Source organism: Sminthopsis crassicaudata, chromosome 3, assembly GCF_048593235.1.
Source record: "Sminthopsis crassicaudata isolate SCR6 chromosome 3, ASM4859323v1, whole genome shotgun sequence".
Classification (NCBI taxonomy): Eukaryota; Metazoa; Chordata; class Mammalia; order Dasyuromorphia; family Dasyuridae; genus Sminthopsis; species Sminthopsis crassicaudata.
The window spans coordinates 636036827-636054621 of NC_133619.1; the positions used below are offsets into that span (position 1 = coordinate 636036827).

At 57.1% G+C, this 17795-nt stretch overlaps 1 protein-coding gene across 1 annotated transcript in view; it reads right to left on the reverse strand.

Moving 5' to 3' along the window:
- Positions 1-865: 865 nt before the first annotated feature.
- The window catches only part of AGRN (agrin), a 95183-nt gene continuing 78253 nt past the window's right edge, over positions 866-17795 (reverse strand). The window contains 21 exon segments of the mRNA XM_074306641.1: positions 866-3248; positions 4312-4415; positions 5371-5595; positions 5853-5885; positions 7658-7745; positions 8068-8260; positions 9313-9429; positions 11020-11131; positions 11226-11390; positions 11559-11655; positions 12217-12351; positions 12434-12663; positions 13094-13309; positions 13752-13944; positions 14107-14436; positions 14688-14807; positions 14986-15100; positions 15700-15827; positions 16504-16641; positions 16967-17422; positions 17676-17781. Coding sequence (XP_074162742.1) covers positions 3091-3248; positions 4312-4415; positions 5371-5595; positions 5853-5885; positions 7658-7745; positions 8068-8260; positions 9313-9429; positions 11020-11131; positions 11226-11390; positions 11559-11655; positions 12217-12351; positions 12434-12663; positions 13094-13309; positions 13752-13944; positions 14107-14436; positions 14688-14807; positions 14986-15100; positions 15700-15827; positions 16504-16641; positions 16967-17422; positions 17676-17781 — 3459 coding nt within the window. The 3' untranslated portion in view covers positions 866-3090.

Consider the following 17795-nt stretch of genomic DNA (forward strand, 5'->3'; position numbering starts at 1 on the left):
ACTGAAATATATTGTCCTATAAGAAACGAAAAGCAGGATGATTTCAGAGAGGCCTGGAGAGACTGACATGAACTGATGCTGAGGGAAACGAGCAGAACCAGATCATTGTACACGACAACAGCAAGATTATATGATGAACAATTCTGATGGACCTGGCTCTCTTCAACAATGAGATGATTCAGAGCAGTTCCGGTGGTCATCATCAAAAGTGTCATCTAAAGGGGCAGCTAGGTGGCGCAGTAGATAGAGCACCAGCCCTGAAGTCAGGAGGACTCGAGTTCAAATCCAGTCTCAGACACTTCCTAGCTGTGTGACCCTGGGCAAGTCACAACCCCAATTGCCTCAGGAGAAAAAAAGCCACCTGGAAACTGAGTGTGATTCATAACATAGCATTTTCACTCTATTGTCTGCTTGCATTTTATTTTCTGGCTTGATTTGATTTTTCTTGTGCAGCAAGATAATCATATAGAGATATAAGCATATATTGGATTTAACGGGTATTTCTACCATGTTTAACATATATTGGAACACTTGTCATCTAGTGGAGGGGGATGGGAGAAAGGGAGGGAAAACTGAAACACAAGGTTTTGCAAGGGCTAATGTTGAAGAATTATCTATGCATATGTTTTGAAAAATAAAAAGCTTTCATAAAAAAAAAAAAAATGAGGGATTCAAAACCCACATAGTCTCTCTCAGTCTGACAGGATCCTTGGTCCAAACCCGCAGTGGCTCGTCACAGACTTGTGACATATACTTTACACTTAGTGGTCGGTCTCTAGCCTGGCGTAACTGGAGCTGGAAGAGGGAGGAGGAAGACTTCTGGCCCTGCCCTTTCCCCATAATCTCATGAGACACAAAAAACTCATTTTCAAGTTTTCCAACTTTATTTCATGGCGACTGACAAAAGACACACATAAAGTTAGTAATGGTTACATCATGCTGAGTGGGGGTGGGGAGGCCTGGTGGCCATTGCCCAATCAGACGAAAGCAGGGGCTAGGCCCACCTTGGTGTGGCACGGAGGGGTGCGGTGTGGCGCGGCGTGGTCCCAGCCCCTCTCCCTAACCCCCAACAACAGGCCTCCTGGTTTCTCTTACAAAGTTAAGTGTCCACTATTCCCAGTCTTGAGTCCTGGCTCCCAGGGGGACTGTGCCCAAGCTGGGGTGGCGATGGGAATGGGGAGAGGGCACAGGGAAACAAGGACACAAATGTTGCGTTTTAAGGCGTTTCCGATCCCACCACCCTTTCCCCCCCAATATCTGGGAAAGTTTCCTGGAGTACAGTGTTTTTCCCAACATGTGGGATACCAAGACACCTCTCAGGAGGAGAGCCGGAGAAAGCCATGGTCATTTCTTCTTACTATAAGGTGCAGCCCCATTCCACCCTCCCCCATTCCAAAGCCTTTCTCCATCTTTCTTAAGGAAGACTGCCCCACCCCATCCCACCCCACCCCTTCTGTTCCCCCCCAGGACAGCAGTGCTAGGGAGGCCAAAATGTAGGGACACCAACTTTAAGATTGGGTGCCCAGGGACAAGGAATGGATTTGAAAACTGTTCCCCTCCCCCTGCCCCTTGCTAGACCACCCCAGTAGATAAATCATCCTTTCTGAAAGACAGCTTTAAGAGCCACTTACACTCTAGGCTCCCTCGGAGACTTCCACGTCCTCCCCAGCTCCCACCCTACCCCACCCCCATCCCAACTCTAGTACTGAAAACTGAGGGTGGGAAGGGGATAAAAATCCAGCTCCCTGATGTCCTTTCTTCCCAAAGTCACCATAATTATTTCTGTAAAAGCCGCAGGCTACACCCATTTTCTTCAAGTTCAAAGAATGGGCCCCGGGGACCACTGCCTGAGGTGATAATGATGTGACAGAAAGACCATGTTTGGAAGCCCAAGTGCAGAGAAACCATCAGGAAGTGCAGGCAGCTGGTGTGTGAAGAGCTAGGGGCTTCACAAAGAGCTCCCCTTGGCTGGGGAGCAAGGCCCACTTCTGGTCCCTGGTCCCTCCACCCATATTTGAATGCATTCAGGAGGGGCGTGGATTAGTCCCCATCCCCGGGGAGCTTGGGGGGATCCAGGCCAAGCTGGGAAGTATGGGAAAAAAGCCTCAAAGGCTCCTTGAGTCCAACAAATAAGGTCGATTCTAAGTCACAGTATTGGCACTGAGCAGGCCAGGGGGGTCTGGGGCCCGAACCATGGCTGTCCCCGAAAGGGAAGGGAGATTGGAGGCCTGGTATTAGATGTAGCAGAGAGGGCAAAAACCATCCTCGTCTGCCCCCACCCCACCCCGTCTCCCCCAAAATAAAGCCTGAAATGAGACCTCCGAGCTCATTCATGCTTGTGATGAGCAAAATCAGGCAAGGAGAGAATGGCAGCCTTGGGGAAGCATGGTGCCCTGGGCACTGAGCTTCAGGCCTTTGGAGCAGAGGCAGCCTTCTCCCGAGGGAGTGCTAGCCTGCGTGTGTGTGTGTGTGTGTGTGTGTGTGTGTGTGTGTGTGTGTGTGTGTGTGTGTGTGTGTGTGTACACAAGAGACTGTCGGTAGAGGGGATAAGGTAGGGGTGGCAAGAAGGATGACAGTGCATTAAAAAATAACAGATAAAAGTCAGACTCTTACACACATAAATTACAAACACAAAGGACTGATGAAAGGGGCAGGAGGGGGGTGGTATGGAGGCCAAGAACCCAGTTTAGCTCATGTCCCTCTGGCCTGGCCTCTCAGCCAGGGCTGGTCCATCTTTGTCCTCCTTGGGAGCAAAACCAGGAGGGAAAGAGGCAACTGAGGTCTGGCCGAAGCCCCCAGGAAAGAGCCTGCAGTCGTGTCCAGTCGGGCTCTTGTACGGCTGCCCCTGGGGTGGGGCCCGCCAGCTGTCCCAAAAGAGGCCTTTGGAGCCAGGACCCTCCTCAAATCAGAGGCCAGTGGAAGGTAGATCTCACTGGAGCAGGGCTGGGGCTAGAGGAAGGTCTGCATTTCCTCCATCCCCTGACAGGCGGGCAGGGGGGAATTATATATTAAAAAAAAGCCATGAGTTTACAAAAATAGAAAATAATTACAACAACTGGCAGGAGGCAGGGCTGGAGGTGGACAGGGGCATCACGGGGCCGAGCAATGCCGAAGGGCAGGCTTATGTAAGGCGTCCTCAACCAGGTGCAGCTCCTTCTGGCCGACCACCACTCCTCGCAGGCAGCCCACGAAGCCCGTGCTGTATGCCTTGGGTAGGCTGTGTGCCACATTCAGCTTCTCCAGGCCCCCTGGGTGAGACAACAGGGTGAGAGGTGCCGGTCAGGCAAACTGAACAGGCGCTGCCTGCCTGTCAGGGGAACTCCTCCGTGCCCTGACCTCCCCCCCCAATCTGTTCCCATTGCTCACTCACCCTCCCATTGTCAGGGGAAACTGGCTACAGGAGTGGCCAGAGCTGAGGGAAAGGGTGAAGGGAAGCTATTCTGTATCAACATTAAAGAGAGGAGAATCCTTCCTCCCTGTGAAAAGGTGAGGGAGGGGGCTAAGGGTGTGGACCACGGCATACACTGCCACACTCAGCTGATGTATCGGGTGGTTTTGCTGAACATTTCCCCCCCTTTGTTTTCCTTTTTGTTACAAGAGATGGCTGTAGAGGAACGGAGTGAAAAAGGGAAAGATAAATACAGATGGAGGTTTGTTTTCTTCAGACATGAAAGTGATCAATACAAAATTTGAAATTTGAAGAAAACAAAGCTGTGTACAGCCCGAAAGTGACTTTTGAATATCTCAAGTTGTGTGATTGACAGTAGAACAGTCCCATGATGCATTCCCAGGCTACAAATAATAGCCCATGTCTTGATGGGGCTCGAATGTTATTAAAAGTGCTCAACAAAAAAATTAGTCTTGAGACATGTTAAGGAATACGTGTCCATCTCACAGATGAGGAAACTGAGGCTTAGGCAGTAAACGTGGAACCCAGGGTTTCATAATTCCCAAATCCAACAGAAAGGATTCTTGGTTTTCTGTCCACTCTTGCTTTGTTCACTTGGTATATACAGAGCAGAGAGCGGGACATGAAAAGCTATAGCCATCACATGTCCCTGGAGACACTGACCCCTGCCCCATCCAAAGTGGTGCTAAATCTTTCCAATGGAGGGAGATGACCCATTACCCCATTACTCCCAATCTCACTGGATGGGGAACAAATGTCTGGTGATTGATTAAAGGAAATTCTGAAGTGCCATAATCAAGATTATCTTTAGGGCAGAAGGAGCTTTTTAAAAAATGACTTTCCCTTTTCTCTTAACCCACCTTGCACTTTCCACCCCCGCCCCCGCCCCTGCTGTAGCTCACCCAGCCACAGGGCTCCATCCGTGTCCAACTGCGTAGCTCCCAGGGGGGAGGATCCTGTCACTGGGGCTTCATTGCCAACCTGAAGGGAGCCTTCCCTTTGTACTCTGAAGAGTGAGAGAGAGAGAGAGAGAGAGAGAGAGAGAGAGAGAGAGAGAGAGAGAGAGAGAGAGAGAGAGAGCAGGGAGGCTGAATTATCTACACACACACACACACACACACACACACACACACACACACACACACACACACACCCTTCTTCCCACTTCATCTCCAGGGAGCCCCATGGCATTGCCACTCGTCTTGCCCTCGGGCCCCGTCTGGTTTGAAGTAAAAATCTGTTTCGTGGGTTCCATCCATGTTTCTGTGTGGGCACGTCTAGATTTGTCCCTCCCTCAGCTCCCTGATGGCCAGGTCCAGGTGAGCGTGTTTCTGTGTGATTGCACCCCACATGTCTAACAAATGTAAGTGAGGGTGGATTACACGGTGGTCCTGGTTCCCTCCTCAGGTCTCCTCCTCTCCTATCCCAGAGAAGGCTCATTCAGTGGCAATCTGTCCCCATCCAGCAGGGTTCTGGGGCCCATTCCCCCATAGTCTCTCACTCATCAGTAGCCTTTGCCCTCTCCAGCACTTCATCAGCCCCTATCTGAACCTAACAGGGCACCCAAGGCCAGGATTCCTTCTGCTGGGGGCCAGGCTGCTGTCTGGGCCTGCCCACCCTCCCACCTGCCTGCCCGCCTGCCCACTGGCTGAAGCATCTCAGCCACCCCCTACAGCTGTCCCCCGGCTGGCCCACCCTGTGCTGTAAATAACCAAGCTGTGTCCCCGGGGCAGGCCTGGGCATTAAGCACTCCCCAGCCCTCCCCACCCCCCAAACTCCTGGCCATTCCTAGAATCTGGGACAGGCAAGTCTGGGCACAGCCGGTACCCCCTGCCCCAGCTCTCACCTCTATTATTAGCTCCAGGGCCAGCAGGCCAAGCTGGGCCAAAGCCCGAGACAGCCAACCTTTGGCCCGAGCAGCTGTCCTCCTCCCCAGCCCCTCCCCCCCAGCTCCCGCTGACCTGGAGGCCTTGACGCGAAGCCAGCGGTTGGTGTTAACAGGCACCGTAGAGTACAGCACAACGGGCTGGGAGCCCAGGTCATAGGTCATCTGCAGACGGCCGTTCACGATGGCCAGAGCGATGTAGTCGGCTCGCTCGGTGCCCTTGCCGCTCCACAGCACCAATCCCTGCATGGCCTCGGTCCGCAGGCTCAGCTCGAAGTGGTTCTCCTGAAGGGCCTTCTCGCTGTGGGAGGGAGGAGGGGACAGGGGCCATCAGGGGCCTGCCGGGAGGGGATGGACCGAGGGAGGGACAAGTCCAGACATGCACACGCAGAAATGGAGGGGAGGCAGAGACAAACCGGGAGGGGAAAGGGAGAGCCGGGACACTGACGGAGACCGACAAAGGAGCTCGGAGACTGAGAGATACAGACAGACACTGAGGCTGGGAAAGGCGGGCGGGCGGGAGGCCATGGGAGGGCAGGCAGTGGGGCACACGCTCACCTGGAGAGGACCCCGGAGTCCAGAGCATCAGGACTTAGAAGCAAGAAGAGAGGGAGGGAAGCAGTAAGCAGGGAGTGAGGCAGCCTGAGGGGGCGGGGGGGCCAGGGGAGGAGGAGGCCGAGGGAGCCCCCAGACTGAGGAAGCCGGGGAAGTGATGGGAAAGGAGGAAGCTGCTGACCAGCTGAACCCTGCGCCTCCCCCCATTCCTGCAGGCCTGAAGGGGCACCTTGGGTCCTTCCCTTTCAGGGGAATAGAAGGCCCTCCTTGAAGGGCTGGGTCCTCCAAAGGCTGCTCAGCCTTCTTTCTACCTGGGGTGGACTACCCCATAATAGGTGATTATTCCAGGAGTACCTGGGGGGCACTGGCATAGATGCATTGGTCTTGGGTTCAAGGAAGGGATCACAAGCCTTCCCTTCCCCCTCTCCAGGATCTTGGAGAAACCCCATAGAAAAAGACCTGCCAACTCTCCCCAAATTAGAGAACGGAGAGCATCTCGGTAATGGGGATGCAATCCCTTTAGACAGAGCTCAGCACGGAGAGGGTTAAAGAGCTTCCTGTGGTGAAGGGCACACAGCCACGCAGCCAGCGGCCCCAAAACCAGCCCAGGGCCAGACAGAACCCAACTCTCAGCTCCCAAGGGAAAAGGAGGGATGGGATGAAGCAGGACGGGAGGTCCAGGGGACGCCATGGAGGGGAAACACAGCATACCAAGTATGCTAACACGCATGTGTGCTACAGAAACAAACATGTACCCAGTCACGGATGGACACATACAATGCCACTGGGAGTCCCTCAGGCCTGAAACAATACTGGTAATATGTCCCTGACAGGGAAACTAACCTGGCCCAGCCTGACTCACTCAGGTCTGAGGACTGGAAGCAGTCTCATAGCTTCACACATGTGAAAGACAAGGAACCTGAAGCTCCAGAGAGAGACTTTTCTAATGGCCGGGGAAGTTCTTCCCAAGATCTGACCCAATTCTATGGCTCTAGCCCCCAGCTCTGAACCTCAGTCCCTGCCATCTCCGTGACTCTCTACCCAATGAGAGGCCTGGGGAGAAGGAGTCTTTTGGGGTAGGGGATGGATGGAAGGATGGATGGATGGATGGATGGCATGCGAAGGGAAGGGGTCTAGAGTATTATTCATGGTCAGCACATGAGGTTTGATGGGTGACCTGCAGCTAGGGAAAGGGTCTTGGAGGGTGGCCAGTGGGCACATAAAGACGGGGAGCCCTGAAAGGTAAATGTCTGGGAAGACTGAGGCCAGGGCTTTGGCCTGTGGGATCCCTGGGGATAAGGAGTCTGAGAATCAGTGGACAGTTCCTAAAGCTGGCTGACCTATGAGGTCAGGAGCCAGAGGGTGGCTGCATGATGATCAATGAGGATGGCTGGTGTCCAATGAGGAGGATAGGACTACTGTGCTACTTACGCTGGGATCTCATTGGTCAGTTCGCTTGGAAACAGAGAAACACGGACAGTGAGAAGGCAGGCCACAGACAGGCAATCGGGGATAGAAGGCAGACAGATAACAAAGACACATAGATTGTGCAGAGGACCAGGACAGTACGGAGGGAGATGGGGCACACGGGCAAACAGGAGGACCGACAGGAGAGAAAAAGACGCTGCTCTCCACCCCAAGCTAAGAGTGGGGGAGGCATCTGTTCAGGGATGCTGATGGCGGATTTCCACCTGGAATTTCCCTCCCAGTCTTCTTAGGAGCTGCTGGAAGTCCTGGAGGCAGCTGGAGAGGGGCCCCGTGGGTGGCTAGGGGAGATAGGGAAACTGAGGCAGCCAGGGAAACATTACCTGGTAGTCACTGCATTGTGATACTCAATGAATGTGCGTCCATCAAAGGCAATGGCGTCTAGGTCAGCAGCCGACTTCTCAATAAGCCCTGGGGATGACGGGGTGAGGGGGAAGGAGTTAGGGTCGGCACTTTAGAGCTGGAAGGGACTTTAGGAGCCTCCTGGCTTAACTCCCTCCTTTTTGCTAGGAGACATCGTCCCCAGAAACGTGAAATTCTTGCTCAAAGCCTCTTGGGAAGGAAGAGGCTGGTTTGCTCCCTCTCCTTCTAATCCTCAGCTCCCATGGGTAGCAGCTTCTTCATGAGTCTAACCTGAATCTTTCTAACTATGGCGGAAGCAAGTGAATGTGGTACAGTTCTGTCCTGCCAGACTTCTCTCCCCAACCACTCCCTAATGAAGGCCCGGCCTCACCCTTCTCGCAGTGAGCCCCTGAGAAGCCTCCTGGGCACAGGCACTCATAGGTGTCCTGCTGGGGAGAGCAGGAGCCCCCATTGAGGCAGGGCTGGCCCGAGGCCCGGGTACAGGGATGGTCAGGGAAGGAGGAGATCTCCACAGCATCCAAAACATTCTCTCTTGTCAGCAGCTGGCGGCCCTTCAGGGAGACCTAGAGACAGGGGAAAGAAGAGACTGTGGGGGTTCTATCTGGGAGCCATGCCCCACCTCCGGCTCCCCTGCCCAGAGCCCTGGGAGGGAAGAGGCCTCTGCTCCTTTCCTGGTACTTAGGATTGTGGGTTGTTTTTTTTTTTTAATTAAAGCTTTTTAATTTTCAAAACATATGCAAGGTAAGATAACTGGATAAATATGTATACATATATTGGATTTAACATATGTTTTAACATATTTAACATGCAACGGATTACCTGCCCTGTAGGGAAGGGGAAGGGGGGAAAAAATTTGCAACACAAGGTTTTGCAAGAGTAACATTGAAAAATTACCCATGCATATGTTTTGAAAATCAAAAGCTTTAATTAAAAAAAAAAAAAAGAAAATATTTTAATAATACTTAAAACCATTTGAAAACGGGAAAAAAAAATGCAAGGATCATTTTTCAACATTAACCCTTGCAAAATCTTGTGCTCCAATTTTTCCCTCCCTTCCCCCATCCCTTCCCCTAGATAGCAAGTAATCCAATGCATGTTAAATATGTTAAAACATATGTTAAATCCAATATATGTGTACATATTTATATAATTACCTTTTTGTACAAGAAAAATCAAATTAAAAAATGAGAAAGAAAATAAAATGCAAACAAGAAACCACAAAAAGAATGAAAATGTAATGTCATCTTCCAATCAGTTCCCACAGTCCTCTCTCTGGGTGCAGATGGCTCTCTTCATCCCAAGAGCATTGGAACTAATCTGAATCACCTCACTGCTGAAAAGAGCCACGTCCATCAGAATTGATCATCGTATAATCTTGTTGTTTGCCATGTACAAGGATCTCCTGGTTGCACTCACTTCATTTAGCATCACTTCATGTAAGTCTCCCCAGGCCTTTCTGAAATCATCCTGCTGCTCGTTTCTTATAGAGCAATAATATTCCACAACATTCAGCCATTCCCAACGATGGGCATCCACTCAGTTTCTAGTTTCTTGCCACTTTGAAAAGGGCTGCCACAATTATTTGGCCACACGTGGGTCTTAGGGTAACTCTTACCGTCTGAATGGCCCCATCAAAGCCTCCGGAGACGGCAGCTGCTCGGGCAAGTTTGCTGAAATCGGGAGCACCCCCAACATAGAGTGGTTCCTTCAAGTTGAGGACAGTGTGTGGCATCTGGGGAGGGCAGGGGGAGGGGAGGGACCCATGAGCATCTGAATCAGAAGGGGGAATCTTACATTGCACCTCATGTACCTTCCCTTGAGTCTGAGAGACTAGGAGACAAAATAACCGCCCCCCCCCAACCACAGCATCACCATCCCTAACCCCAAAGACAATGGCTCTACCCAGGATTCATTAGAACACACACAAGTGGTTGACGATGGGATATCGCTAGATGAAGGGCAGGAAGTGAAGAATGGGAGAGGAGGGACATGGAGACAGCTACTCGACACGCTGGATCTGAGTGAAGATGGAGGTGAGCAAAGGGAAACAACAAGGGACAGGAGGAAGGGCACTAAATGAACCGTTCAATTCATAGAGTACAGATTTAGAGCTGGAAGGGACCTCAGAGGTCCAACAATCCAACCCCCTCATTTTACAAAGGAGAGAACTGAGGCCCAGAAATCAAACCACCAAGTATTGACAAAGCACCTACTATGTGCCAGGCACTATTCTAGGCACGAGGAACCCAAAAGACAAAAGGAAAAGAATTCTAGCTCTCAAGGAGCAAAAGGATTTGAATCTGGGTTCTGTTCCCAAATCCAGCATATAATTCACTTTTATCAGGCAGCCAGGATTCAGTTTAAATGTTTCCTGTGCCCACAACCCCAAGGTAGTATGGGGGGGGTTTCTTGCTTTGATTTCATCGGTTTGGGAAATCTCTCCACTGATGGAGGTCGCAATCTTCCATCAACCACTTGGTAGATGGTCTTCTCAAGTTGCTGGGGCCACAAAATTTACCACCAAACATCCCAGCTGGGCCTCAGACCAGCCTAGCCTCACTAACTTGAGTCTGCTGGCACGGCCTTAAGGCCAGTCGTTTTCATACCAAGATGAAGCACCCAAGGGCGACTTCAGCAGAGGCGATGATCTAACCCTGCCCTCCAGGAGCTTACAGGGTAGTGAAGGTGGGCGGGGAGGAGGAGGGTTGAGGAAGGGACATGTCCACAGATAACTAACTACAGGTCAGGTTAGAATGATGTCAGTTTATAGGAGAGGGCAAACAGAAGCCATACTTATCTGTACCTTTCGGGATTTCTGAAATCCGGAGGGGGGCAGTGCAGAGAGAGAGCGAGAAAGGGGGAAGCAAGCAGGGAAAAGAACAAAGACAAAGACAGACAGACAGAGAAGGGGATAGACAGACAGGGAGAGAAAGAAAACAGATCAGTAAGATAATGCCAGAGGGTCCCAAGGGGCAAGGGTGGCCAGCGGTGGGGAGGGAGGAGAGGGATCCCACAGGCCCTCCCCTACAGTTAGAGATCTAAGCAGAAGGGTTACACAGCATTGGAGGGGGCAGAAGTATAAAAACTTTTCAGGATTACCATGGGGGGTCGGCATCAGGGCTGCAGGAGAAGGGGGAACCCCTCCCTCCCAGGTTCTGCTGGGCTTGGGGCCCATTAAAGCTCCAGGGTCCCAACATCCCTTTCCCCAACCATTCTTCTACATGTCCTCCACCTCCACCCCCTAGCTAGAGTCCAGGGGAGGGGGTCTATCTATGTGCTATAGTCAGGGCCCCCACTTGAAGCCTCCCACCAGCTCACTTACGGGGGACTCTCCCAGCACTCGTTCACCATCGTTGATCCACATGGCCCCCTTCCTTCCATTCCGCTCCAGAGAGACTCGGGTCCATTTGTTCAGGGTAATGGGCTCCTTGCTCCTGGACGGTGGGAGATAAGGCAGCATGAGGACGGACAGCCCTAGCCCAGCCTCCCCTGCCTGGCCCAGGTGCAATCCCCGCCCTTGCCAGTCACCTGATGACTGCAGCTCCTTTGCCCAGATCATAGCGATATTCCAGATGCCCACCATGCAGAGCCAGCGACACAAAGTCCCCTTTGCCATCCGTCTTCTGCCCGTTGTAGAAAAGTACGCCGCTGGGACTCCGGGCCAGGAACACTACTTCCATGGCCATCTTCTCCCTGTGGCGATGGGGGTGTCATCCCAGCCATCCCCCAGCCTTGGGGCCCTCACCACGCCGGCCTGTGGGGAAAGCCAGGAGCCGGAGCCCAAGGGGCCTCCCCACCCCCCACGTGGGCTTCAGATCCCCCACTGCCCCAGGCCTGACTCCCCCGCCCAGCCCCTCTCACCCCCGGACATCCCCGAAGGTGTGCAGGCCTTTCAGCTCCAGGTAGGAAAAGCCGCTGAAGGTGGGAAGGAAGGGCCTGGACGGGTCTTGCTCTGTGACTGGGGAATGGGGAGAGGGAAGTCAGGAGGCTTACAGTAGACGGGCAGAGTGCCACGCTTGTCTGGCACAGGACCTGGCTTCCCCCTCCTGGCTCCCTCATCAGGAAGTGAGGAGACCGGCCTCAGAGAGCCTCCTGGCTCCAGATCCAAGAACCCCGAGGATCTGTGGCTTTGTCACAGACATGGGTCTCAGTTCCCTTATTTGTAAAAAGGAGATGCTTAGAGAAGACAACCTTAAGACAAGGACCATCTTCCAAGCCTCCATCCCAGGCCATAACCAGGGTGGGACACCTGTGCCTTTGCCCCAGGATACTGACACAGAGTCAGTACTCATTCTGAGCCTACTATGTGCTGACACCATGCCGGGTCCAGGAATACAAATGCGAATAACCCCTCCTCACAAGGAAGCCTGTTGGTGCCACAGTCTGCAAACATCCCGGGCAAGTCTCCACGTCTGCTTCCCTCTCCTTCCTCTGATGACGGACGCAGGACTCGCACCCATCACCCGGATCCGCCCTGTCTGACTCTACCTCCGCTCCCGACCCCACAGCCCGGCCTTACCCGTCTGGCAGAACCGGCCCCCTCGGCCCATGGGGCATTCACATTTGGCGCCTCCCTCGGGCAGCACTCGGCAGGTAGCTGCCCCTTGGCAAGGATTGGGCTGGCAGGGGTTCCTCTCATCAGCACAGGTGGGGCCTGGAGGGGGAGGGGACTCAGGGACCTCAATCAACACAGACTCCCAGAGCCACATCCGCCCCACGCCTCGCTGCGGCCTCACCTTCCCGGCCCTTTGGACACTGACAGTGGAACATGTCGGCCTCTCGAGCCTGGCAGGTGGCACCGTGGTGGCAGGGGTTGGGCAGACAGGGGTTGTTCCCACACTCGCCCACCCCAGAGCCATAGAGAACATCCGGGCCCTTCTCCCGAAGCCCGATCCTTTGGTTGTTCACATCCAAGAGGCGGATGCAGCCCCTCAGACCCGCCCGGGCCGACGTGCGCTCGGACACTCTGCGGGGGGAAAGAGCCGGGGCGGGATCAGGCCTGGGGCCTGGCCAGCCCTGCCTCCGCACCCCCTCCCCTGACCTGCCTCCGCCCCCAGCCTCCCCCAGCCCTGCCTCCGCCCCCAGCCTCCCCCAGCCCTGCCTCCGCACCCCCTCCCCTGTCCTGCCTCAGCCCCCAGCCTCCCCCAGCCCTGCCTCCGCACCCCCTCCCCTGTCCTGCCTCAGCCCCCAGCCTCCCCCAGCCCTGCCTCCGCACCCCCTCCCCTGTCCTGCCTCAGCCCCCAGCCTCCCCCAGCCCTGCCTCCACACCCCCTCCCCTGTCCTGCCTCCGCCCCCAGCCTCCCCCAGCCCTGCCTCCGCACCCCCTCCCCTGTCCTGCCTCCGCCCCCAGCCTCCCCCAGCCCTGCCCCCCCACCTCAGCCCCCAACCCCACTCACACGGCGGCCTGGTCCTCAGGGACCCCGCCCACAAACAGGTCTGTGTCCAGGTTGAGCCCGTCAGTGCCGCTGGGACTCTCGCCAGTCACGTGGGGCTCCCCATCCACAGAGAGCACCCCTTGACGCCGGTTCCTCGTCACCACCAGGTGGTGCCACCGGCCACGCTCCACGGGCACCTTGCTGGTGACGATGCCCATGCCCGAGCCCGTATCAAACCTGGTGGGTACATGAGGCACTGTGGGGTCTAGAGGCGCCCCCCAACTTCCCCCCACCCAGGGGACAATATCCCACGGCTCAGAGACCCGGGTGAGGCCTGGAGCCATTCTACAGATTCAGAAACTGAGGCCTGGAAATGGACCCAGGGAATGAGGAGACACCCAGGAAGAACTGGGCTAACGAGGGATCGAAACTGGGACTTAAGCCACGAAACCTTTCCCCAGCTCACCAAGACGAGCCCAGAGCGCCCGACTGCGAGATAGGAGCCCTCCGCGGGGAGCCTCACACACTCAACCCCGTGTCTCCTGCACAGGGCGGCTCTCAGAGCCCGTGACCCCCTGACCCGGACGCAGGATCGCCCCCACACGCTCCGACCCCGCGCCTGCCCTCTCCCTGCTTCCCTCCAAGCACAGGCTCTGGCGCCGCGCCCTCTTGCCCGCACCTGAGCTCCACGAAGCCGTTGACCAGCGTGAGTGCGATGAAGTCCTTCCCGGAGCTCTGACCGTTGTACAGCAGAAGCCCGTGGGGCTCGGACACGCGGAACTCCATGGCCACCCGCAGAGTGTGGTAGGCTCGGAGCGTGGGGAAGGCCAGGTAGGACCTGCCCCCAAAGGCGGGCACGAAGTACTGCACAGCTGGGGTGGGGCACAGAGGGTGTGCTGGGGAGCTTCCCGGGCCTCCATGCCCGCCCCACCTGAAGGGGCCCAGGTGGCCCGAAGGAAGAGGGCCTGGACCCTTCTGCACCCCAGCGCTCCTGCCGTCCCCCCCGCCGGCCCCCCGCCCGCCGCTCCCCTCACCTTTCTCACAGACGGCCCCGCCTCTGCCAGCTGGGCAGCTGCAGCTGAATTCCTTCCCGTTATCCTCACAGGTGCCCCCGTGGAGGCAGGGGTGGGAGTCACAGGGCCGGGGGGGCCTGTGGGTGACAGGGGGCACGGCGGGGGGCAGGGCCACAGTGGTGGGTGGTCTGTGAGTCGCCGGTGGGGCCGGCCTGCTGTGGGGCCGGCCCAGGTGACCCGGGTACAGAGTGTGGGGGGTCACGGCAGAGGTGTGGCGGCTGCCCGGGGTCACAGCCTCAGTAGCTGCGGTAGTGGTGGTGGTGGCTGTGGTAAACAGCATAGGAAGCCAGTCTGCGGGGGAGGAAGAGAGCCCATCAGTGCCCGGGCACAGTCAGGAGGAGGTGCCCACCCTCGCCCCTGGGCTCCAGGCAAAGCGGACCAAGCCAGAAAAGGTGGCTTGTTAACCAAGGGCACTGGCCCAGCTGGGCACAAGGGCGCCCCTCCCCCCTGGCTCCTGCTGCGCCCCCACAGCAAGGGCAGCCAGCAGGCCCGCCTGGCGCCTTCCCCCCTCCCCCCGGTCAGAAGGCCAGGCTGGCACTCACCAAAGTCCATGAACTTCACGTGGTCGGCCAGAGGCTGTTTGACCACGAGGACCCTCTTCTTGGATGCTCGGATCTGCTTCAGCAGGGCCCGGCCCACATCAAGGGCCGTGAAGGATGTGGCTGGGGGGAGGGAAGGGGCACAGGGGCGGCTGCTCAAAAGCCCTGACCCCGACCGCCCCCTCCGCCTCCCCAGCCGAGATCCCAAACAAGGGGGCCATTGTCAGCCGCTCGCACACAGGCCCTTTTGTCCCTGAGGCCCCTCCTCCGCCGTCCACCCCTGCCTGGGGGACTCACTCACAGGGGTCAAAGTGGGCATCCACAATGGCACGCACAGAGCCGCCCGGTCCCAGGTCCCGCATCCGGACACTCCGGAAGTCCTTCTTGACGTCTGAATTCCGGAACAGGCCCTCCAGCTGTGGGGGGGGGGGGGTCAGCGAGGCAGGCGCTCAGCCTGGGGAGACCCTCCCCGCCTCTAGGATTGCCTGACACAGACTGGCCTGATGTATGCCCTTGGAGGGGGACGGAGGCCCAGAGATCCTGGAGGCCTCCGAATTACATTCTGTGTCCTCTGAGGGCAAGCGGGAGGGTGGGGAACTGGCAAAATGAGAGAAGCTCCATCCCCCGCCTCTGGGCTGGCCGTCCTGACGTTACATGACGGTTCACGTCCTCGGAGAGGGCAGGGGAAGGAGGGCTTCCCCTTTCTGGGGTCCCCCAACTCCTGTTACTAGGTAACAGCAGGCCTGAAGTCCAGGAGTTCAAATCCAGCCTCAACCTGACTCTGGGCAAATCACTTTACTTATGCTTCAGTTTCCTCATCTGTAAAATGGGGGTAATACTGGCACCAACCTCCCAGAATGGCTGTGAGGATAAAATGAGGTCTTAATCGTAAAGCCTGGCATTCAGTAGGCGCTTAATAAATGCCTACACGCTTATGCCCTGTGTTCCAGCTGGTGAGCGCTCTGCGTGGGTGCATGTGGAGGGGGAGCCCCCCAGGGCAGGGACGGGGACATACCACGCTCTCGATGCTTCGGGCCGTCTCGCCGAAGAGCTCCGACTTGGGATCGGCCATCTCTGGGGTGTAGAATAACTCCTGACCTTCGACCTCTTCCAGAACCAGCACCCCTTGGAACACCTTGGTGGCTGTGGGGGGTGGGGTGGAGAGAAGGAGACAGTGAGCCCCTGCGCCCAGGCCGGTGACCACCGCACAGAGCTGGCGTGGGGGTCCGGGCCCCGGGATAGCAGGCGAGCAGGGCAGGCGGGCGGTTAGTGAGATGGGGCTATGAGGTTAATGGGAGCTGGCGGGGACGGCCAGAGTTACCACGCAGCCTCGTCTGGGCGGCGGCCCCAGCGGCAGGTGCCCCCAGGGCTGCCTAGGCAACAAGAGAGAGACATTAGCCGGAGGGTGGCAGGCTCGCACGTGCCCACACACAAACACACGAGTCAGGAAGGAAATCCTCACACAGACCTACCTCCCCAGTCTCCCCGTCCGGGCTGGGGCTGCCCAGGAAGCCCATTCACCCAGGGGAGTGGGCAGTGCCCACCTGCCCCAAGACTTACTGCCCAAATTGTTAGGTGCCAGGCACTGTGCCGAGCACTGACGACACAAAGGGAGGCAACAACGTGTCTGCCCCAGGGAACTTCCATTCTGCGGCCGGTCCGTACAAACAGAGGGGGAGGTCCACTACCGGGGGCTGAGGGGCACAGAATCAGGGGAGAGCCGAGTCTCTGCCCTGGGACGTGAGGAGGGGACCAGCCTGCTCGGACGCAGCCCCGCCCTCCAGGGCCCAGCCCCTGGGGCCCTCGGGAGGCCACAGACCTGGGCAGTTGGTGCCCTCGGCGTCCAGGGCAGGAGTCTCTCCGTCCGAGCAGCAGCCCAGGGGCAAGTTGTAGCAAGAAGCCCTCTCGATGGCGGGAGTGGGGACCGCCATACCTCCCTCTTCCAAGAGCTCCATCCCTACAGGCAGAAGGGATCAGGGTGGGCAAGAACCCTGGAGGGCACGAGCCAGGCCCAGGCTGGCAGCCACTCCGAGGGCAGGTTCTGAGTCCCCCGGGGTCCCCGGAGAGCCAGGGTCTGGGGTTCCTTAGCATCAGTCTATTAATTCCTTCCTCCCTTCACCCACTCACTCACTGAACCAGCACACTTAGGGGCTGACCTCAGATACAGAGCGAGACCCCCCTCTGCCCAAGGAAAAATGGAGCCATCCCTCTCCCCAGGTACGAAGAGCCTCCCGGGGAAGAAGCATGAGAGCGGACCGCCCAGGCCGAGGTGAGCAGCTCACCCGCGGATCCCGCCCCGCTGGCCTCCAGGTCTCCGCTGAGCTCCTCGTCACCGCTGGCACTGCCAGACTCAGGGTAGGTCAGGGTGGGGATGGCCGCAGGGGCTATCGGGGCGGTCAGGATGGGCCGCGCCGTGCTCCGGTGCACGCCTGCCGTGGTCCAGCTTGGAGGGGACGGCCGGACCGTCGCCCTGTGGATGCCTGGCGTGGTCCGGGAGGGAGCAGCAAGCCGCGGCGTGGTCCGGCGCACGCCCGCCGTAGTCCAGGCCGGCACAGGAGGTCGAGTGGTGGAGCGGCTGCGGGGGGTGGGCTGGGGGCCCCGACCCGGCCAGGTTGTTGTCACAGTGGTCTCTGGGGCCGGGCTGGTGAACCTCAGGAGGGAGGGCAGGACGGTTTCCGAGGACACCACAGATGGGGCAGTGGGAGGCTGGGCAGGGGGTGTCCCGTGGGTGACGGACTCTAAAAGGAAAAGGAGAAGCCTCCATGATGTGCTGCCAGAGGAAGGAGGCCCAGAGTCGGGGTCTCCCCGCCAGGGAGGTAGGGATGAAGGGGAACCAGGGGCTAGCTTGGGTTGGACCCGTGGACAAGCTCTGGACATGGGCAAGGAAGGTGTCTGGGGTCTTTGCTTTGGGGGCTGCTCTCCTGGCCTCCCCCGAACTAGGAGGGCCTCTGCCTGAGGCAGAGGATGGACAGCGCATCCCTGGGCACTCACCGTGGCACTGCCCAAAATGCCGCACAGTAATAGTCCGGCCCTGGCGGCAGGCGATGGTCCTCAGCTGACAGGGGTCTCCATAGGTCACCCCATCCGAGCCACAGACCTGGGGAGGGGGCG